General features: G+C 42.6%; 1 protein-coding gene across 1 annotated transcript in view; it reads right to left on the reverse strand.

Annotated features, from left to right (window-relative positions):
- Positions 1 to 7562, reverse strand: part of AAR2 (AAR2 splicing factor homolog (S. cerevisiae)) — a 19361-nt gene extending 11799 nt beyond the window's left edge. Inside the window, exons 1-2 of the mRNA XM_004686955.2 lie at positions 7212 to 7562; positions 3075 to 3882 (exon numbers count right to left, since the gene is read on the reverse strand). Of these exons, the coding sequence (XP_004687012.1) occupies positions 3075 to 3831 (757 nt within the window). The 5' untranslated portion in view covers positions 3832 to 3882; positions 7212 to 7562. The remainder of the gene's footprint in view (positions 1 to 3074; positions 3883 to 7211) is intronic.

Below are 7562 nucleotides of genomic sequence, written 5' to 3' on the forward strand. Positions count from 1 at the left end.
AAAATGATGTAAAAATAAACTTTTTAATTAAAAATAAATAAATAAATAAATAAATAAATAAATAAATAAATAAATAAAAAATAAAGCTGCCAAGCCTCACTCCCAAAGATCCTAATTGAGGATAGATGATGGGCAAATGTAACTGTGCTCTAATAAGCTCCCAGGTGATTCTGATGAACATGTCTGCTCCAGAATTAGGGAAATGTTGCACTACACCACATAATCCACAGCTTGACTCCACAAAGCAGCCAGGAAAGGTGTATTTGTCTTATTTTACAGATGACGTCAAGAGACTTGCCCAAGGTCACACAGGCAATGTTCGGCAATATATCCAATGACAAGATAAAACAGATTTCCTATTGAGTGGGAACAGATCTAGATTGTCCCAGAGCAGGAAAATTAGTGAGTACTTATTCCAGAGTTAGCCTGCCAGGAAGATTTGCATTTTTTTATAATCACAGGGATATGTGTTATAAGCCCTATTACACCATTTGGTGGCTAAGAGAATGAGCTATGGAGTCAAATTGCCTGGGTTCAAATGTCAGCTCCACCATTTCACAGTTATGTATGACCCTGCCAAGTTACTTCATCTCTTTATGTCTTAGTTTCTTTACTGATGGGTGTAGATTAATCAGAGGAGCACATTTTCACTGGATGCCTGTTTCAAACAAAGAGACCTGATGATCCAGATGCTGTTGTCCTTGGACAACTAGGTCTCTGTCTGCCAAGATATACTGTTGCTGATCAAAGACACTCTATCTGGCTTCAAATTTAATGAGGGCTTCTGTGGTAATCTAGACTCAGACCATCAAAATAACAGATGCACCCACTACTGCCTTAAAAGCTTGGTATTTGTCGCCTTCAGAGACCTGAAAAAACAAGTTCCCTACCCCAAGACCTGTGGAACTAAATTGAATTTGTGTGATTTGATTTGACTTGTGTAGAAGTACAACCACTATTTTCGAAATGTTAGAGGTTAATGATTTACTTTTACAGTTGCTGAAAATATGAGCTTATTCTTTGAATTGAGGGCATTTATGTAAATTCATGCATTTCTGAGCTAGTATAAAATTAAAGTGAGATCAGAAATAATTTTAAAGAGCTGTTGAAAGATATAGTCATCTTTGCAAAAGAACTGTCCATAAGATTAAAGAACTGAAATGTTTAAGAGACAGGAAGGGCCCTCCCTGGTGTGCAGCGGGTTAAAGCACTGCACTAAGAAACTTAAGCCAATTCCGCATAAGTTCGATCCCACCTGCCCTGGAGGAGATCCACATGGCCCTGCAGACCTCTCCTGACCCGCCCTCTGCTCCCCTCAGTATACTTCGTTGATCTGCCTGCTTGGCTCCCCGCTCTGTTCCTGGTGAATCCTCTCACCCTCCGCAAATCTGGCCTGTACCCCAGTTCTGTATGAATAAATAAATAAATCTTAAAAAAAAAAAAAAGACAGGAAACAGGATTTCTGTTCATTTCTTAAGAGAGAATTCTAAGCTTTCACTATTAAATGAAAATACTGTGTAATACATTAAAATGTACCCATTAAAATATCCCTTTTTATCAGCTGAGTCAATGATAAAAAAAGTCCTATTTTCAACTTCTCACTGGCCTTCTAATAGAAAAAAAAAAATACTGGGGCAATTTGTAAACGATATAAATGTTTGCTGTCACCAGTAATCAAAGAAATATAAAATGAAGTAAAATATCATTTTTTAGCTATCCAGTTAGAAAAGGACTTTGCTAAATTACCACGTCAACAGCTTCCTCTGGGGATGAGGATGCACATAGACTTCTGCCAATGCACACTGTACTCCAGTCATTTCAACTCTATACATGTGCTGAAGGACTCATAAGGAAATGTTTTAGGCTACCCTTACCATAGTGAAATACAAACACCTCAAAGGTCCATCAACAAAGACTGGCTTGATCAATATGGAAAATAAGTTGCCACAAAAAAGGAGCGGCTGTTTCAGTGATATGGAAAAATGTTTATATTAAAACAGATGATGAAATAACATACAATAATCTTGTTTTTGAAAAAATATATACATCGAAGCATATACAATTGAGTTTAAAAAAAAAAAAACTAAAAGGTCACAAAAAGAAAAAAAGAAAAAAAAAAAAAGATATAAGTACACCACAATGGGCCCTCCCTGGTGGTACAACGGGTAAGGACACAGTACTGCAAGGGAGCCACAGCTGCTTCAGTGCAAGTTCAATCCCCACCCTGGAGCTGACCCACACGGCGCAGCAGACCTCTCCTGACCCGCCTGCTGCTCCCCTCAGCAGTGTACTTCATCAATCTGACAGAGCTCCCCGCTCTGTCTCTGGTGAATCCTCTCACCACCCTTGCACCTCTGGTTTGTACCCCAGGTCTGTATGCATAATCTAAAAAAAAAAAAAAAATACACCAATACACCACACTGTAAAACACGGTTATTCCTAGGTGGTGCTTTGAAGTAACTTTATTCTTGTTTTTCTTCTTTGATGAATATAATTTTTGTAGTAAAGGGAGGAGAAACAACAATAAAAACTAACAATTAATAGCAAGAATCACTGTTCTGGTCTAAGCCAGGAGCGTGCCAACACTTTGAGACAGCCAGGAGCGAACTGAGGAGGCAGAGCTAGACCTAGAACCAGGAGTCCTACTCTGAGGCAGCTCTAAGAAGCAGATCTCTGTCCCAGCTCTGGGCTTCATTTCAGGCAGCTGGGCCAGGCCCTCCTGGTAGCTTTGGCCAATTAGTGGGCCAAACGCTTTATAAAACTTATAAACAGGGGGATGGGTCACACTGATGGTTTCCAAACACAAGACTGTCTGTGTCAGGTTCAACTATAGTGTTTGCTTACAAAGTAAACTGACAGATAAATTGCTGGGGAGCCCACTCTAGTCTCTTAAATTAGTCTTCAGGGGTAAGGCCTGAGTGTCTATATCTTTAATGAGTATACTGGGCAAGACTGCCACCTAGCTGTGTGTAGGAACTAAAGGACTAGATAAGTCACGATTTACCCCCTTCCTTTAAAGCCCCACTACTACGTTCCCTCCCTTGGCCCACTCCCAAAGAGCCGGTGCTCCTTACCAAGTACATCCTGGGGGTTTCCAGGGAACTGCTTGCTGAGCACAGTCTCCAGTGCATAGCTCAGGTCCATGCTGTGCCTGGTTATCTCTGCTGGCGAAGCACCTGCGGGGAACATCTGTGTAGGCAGCTCTGAGAAGCGGATCTCTGTCCCAGCTCTGGGCTTCATTTCAGGCAGCCGGGCCAGGCCCTCCTGGTAGCTTTTGCATTCAGTGCCGCAGTGGGGTAGATTCTGCCCCACCCGATCCTTGGTGTGCTTCATGGACAGCACGGGTAACACCTCTGAGAAGGCACAGATCTGCCGGTTCTCAGGCTGCAGCCGCTCCATTGTGGCCTCACTGATAAAGTTGGTGAGTGAGATCCACTTTTTGAGGGTGGCATATGGATAAGGTCCCAAGAATTGGTCCAGATCCTGGAGGTTGGCCCTCATGGCTTCCACTTCAGCCTCTGGGGCTGGAGTTAGGTCCACCTCTTCCTGGACTGCATTCCAGCGCAAGACTATTAGCCCCCGCTGCTGCAGGCTAAGGAAAAAGCCCATACGAGGGCCCACCTCTCTGGGGTTGGCTTTGTCCACAGAGCTATAGTGGAGGAAATGGATTCCGGGTGGGATCATCTTCACGCCCCGGAACTTGGGTCCCACTTCCCAGGAGTTGTAGTCAATCCCAAACTCTGTCCCCCTGGGCATATTTAGGATGACCACGGTGGCCCCTTCAAAGAAGAGTCGCTTGGCAAGTTCAGGGTCCATTTGCATGGCAGCCATGGGACCAGTGATAAGATGACCAAAAAGGAGTACACTTTTTATCTTCCAGAACTGAAAAAAAAAAAAACAAAAAAACAGTTAATCAGAACTTAGATAAGGATACTTCATTTGTTGAGCACTCCTTATGTCTCAGATATTTTATTAGCACCTGATATGATTATCTCTTTTAATCCTCACCACAGCTCTGCATTTGTTTTACACATGAGAAAATGAGACTCAGGAGGATTTTGGGTTTGTTTGAGTGAACAAGAACACTCATTTCATCGTTAAAAAGACATACTCAAGAGGACATACTCAAGGTCCATAAGGTCATACAAGGCCACACAAATTAGAATCTAGGTACCAGTGTTCCTTCTGCTGTCCATTTGGATCTGTTTTCAGATTTCTCTTTCAAAATTAATAAAGAATGAAGCAGAGAAGCCTGGATGGTTCATTCCAAATTAAAACTTACTGCTAGTCTCAAGGAAGCATGCAGCTTCCCACAAGCCTCGAGAAGGCCCAAATATGGACAGAAAAATAAAATTCACAAAAGGTTGGAGTGGTGGTGAACCTTTTAGCCACAAACCTCCCTTTTTTTCCATATATATAATTGAAAGTGAAGGGAGTAAAACAACTTCCTAAAAGTCAGTAGCAGCTCAGAACACTTGCCCAGAATGGAATCAGATGGCAAGGTGCCACCTTAATATATGTATTTGAGCTACCTCTCAGTTACCCATGAGGACATACTGATAAAACTTCTGTTATCTGGCAAATACCATATTTGTGGTATGTACAAGAATGGTGCCAGTATGAATTAATTTAAACCAATCATCTAACCTTCTAACCCCAAGATATCTATTCAATTCAACAAATAACCATTGAGTGCCTGCACTGTGCCAGGATCTTTGCTGGGTACTGAAAGAAAAATCCAAAATTAAGAGTCCCTGTCCTCTATGTATTTCCAAATATGGCCAGAGATACAAACAAGACCCAAAATTTCACAAAAAGAAGAACCAGGTGCCAATTAACTCAATACAATAGGAAAACTAATCCTTTTTCTGAAACATTAAGGGCATGTGTTATCATGTGAAATCAAAAGTTACAAAGGATTCCACTCTACATCAACATCATTCTTAAACTACAGTAACTCATTAATGGATTAAGAAATCAATTTAGAGGGTTAGTGCTTTTAAATGAAAAGGATGGAGTGTTTCAAAAGTTGGAGTACATAACCAGTAGTAAAGGTTTATTGTTTTCTGAATCTCTGGTGTTTTTATGTATTCTTGATCATGCCATAAAATGTATGTTACTGTAGGTCACAGTAAAAAAAAGTCTGAAAGTCACTGCTCTAAATAATTTATATCATCATCTTCTTATTTCCAATGCTGAATTCAGGAGGTAGTGAGTAAAGTATCTGCTAAGTGAACAGCTACTGCATTTAGAATAATTGCTCATCAATTAGCTATTTTCCCTTGTGGCATCTGTGTGCTCCTCCTTGATAATGATATTCCCTTCATTCTAATTTCACCAGCCTGTAATTCTCTTCACTAAATCTTCAGCAGCTGACATGTGGCCTGGCACAACAAAGATGCCCTAGAATGTGGAAAGTCTCATTTATCCACTTTCATTTACTTCCTTAATCAGAACTACCGTATCCCTCATCCAGACAGTGCCTGCCTTTCCAATTCACTCTGCATCCAGATAGTTGGACAAAATTTTTCAAAGTGCCAAGCTGAGCATGTCACCAACACAGGTGAAACCATCTGACTGGCTTCCTACAATCCTGAAAAGCTAAAATTCTCACCATTACCAACCAGGTGGGTCTGGGCTGGTCCCTGGCAACCCTCCAGCCAGTTTCATGTCTTAACACTATCTCTGTTCCTTCCCCCTCCACCTCTCTGTTATGCTGTGCTGTTCAGACCCTTTACCTCCTTGGTAAAGCATCTTTGATGTGGGATTAGGTCAGGTTTCCCATGATACAGTCTCAAAGTACTTTGTATTTTGGCATTTCACAGCCACAATTTTGCATTTGTGTAATAGAAGGTTGTCACCTCTATGAGACTTGAATCTTTTGTACCTTTGGCACACATTAGACATTTTGCTTATTTAGTGTAAAAGCATGGTAACTGTGTTAGGCAGGAGGCAGGATCAGATGAGTCTCAGGAACGTTAACTCAGGCTAAGACTGCCAAGTCAAGTAAAGTAGAAAGTAGCATTTTTCTCCACTGAAGATGTGAATCAAGGTCACGTATCTACACGTTGATAGTGACTGTCCCTATTTCTAAGAAGAAACCACCTCCCACCCCCATACATACTTTGGATGAAATAAAGTTTGTACTATTAACAAGCCTTTAGGCTAACAACCCTCTAGGCTAATATGGAATCCATCTTGAAGAGGTTACAAGTCCAAGGAGATCAGGAGTTTGGAGAGGCAATGCCTTCAAAAAAAGAAAAGCACTATGGTGATGGCACATGGGTGACTTGGTGAAGGGAAGCCCACGGGGATTACAACTGAGAAGAAAAAAATGTACAAAATGATATAAAAATAAACTATTATATTATAAAAAAGGAAAGAAAGCAAAGTACACCGGCCTTTTAATTATGCTGGGTTAAAACTGCTTAAATAGTGGCTCTCCCTGGATGCACAATGGGTTAAAGCACCACACTATGAAGCTCTCAGAAGCCACTGCAGCGAGAGTTTGATCCCCGGCCAGGGAAGTGACCCACATGGCACAGCAGACCTCTCCTGTCTCATTGCTGCTCCCCTCAGCAGTATATTTCAGTGGATCTGCCTGTTCAGCTCCCCACTCTGTCTCTGGTGAATCCTCTCACCCAACACACCTCTGGCCTGTACCCCAGTTCTGCACGCATAAATAAATAAATCTTTAAATAAATAAATAAATAACCTGCTTAGGGCCCTCCCTGGTGGCACAGCGGGTTAAAGCGCAGCACTAAGAAGCTAAAGCCACTTCAGTATGAGTTTGATCCCCGCCCCGGAGGTGACCCACAAGGCGCGGCAGACCTTTCCTGACCGGCCCGCTGCTCCCCTCGGCAGTGTACTTCATAGACCTGCCTGTTCTGCTCCCTACTCTGTCTCTGGTGAATCCTCTCACCCTCTGTACCTCTGGCCTGTACCCCAGTTCTATATGCATAAGTAAATAAATAAATAAATAAGTCTTTTTAAAAAATTGTTTAAATAGAACCTATGCCTATTTCTTGGAGAGCAGCACACAGATCCTGACTCCCTTAGGCTGAATTGTGTCAACTTTAATAATGTATACTGGGTCTAGAGTCAGGACTAGAGTCGCCATCTTTTCTGTACCTCAGACAACTTAAGAACTCAGGATCCGGTAACATCATTCTTCAGATGAGAAACAAACTCGGTTCAGAAGAAAACCTTACCCGCAGTTCGAGAGAGCAGGGCGATACCAGGATAGGAATAACCCCGAGGTGTGGCCTTTAGAATTTGATTCTAAAGTTAGGGGGAAACTGATGTTACCCCAAGTGCCCCCAGAAAATCCTGGCGACGTTGTCTTCGGTGACGGTTTCTCAGGGAGAAAGGCCTGCAGCGACACCCGGGGCCCACCGGGGGCGAACAGCCCGGGAAGGAGCCGCCCGGCGACACGCCCTAATTCAGGGCACTCCGCGCCCGCGGATGGGCAAAAGGGCTGTTCCGTTACACACTACTTGAACAGAGCACAAACAGCACCTTTTTGCACCCTTTCCGAACTCGCCACACGACCAGGAACCGCG

Source organism: Condylura cristata, unplaced genomic scaffold, assembly GCF_000260355.1.
Source record: "Condylura cristata isolate star-nosed mole 26May11 unplaced genomic scaffold, ConCri1.0 scaffold00022, whole genome shotgun sequence".
Classification (NCBI taxonomy): Eukaryota; Metazoa; Chordata; class Mammalia; order Eulipotyphla; family Talpidae; genus Condylura; species Condylura cristata.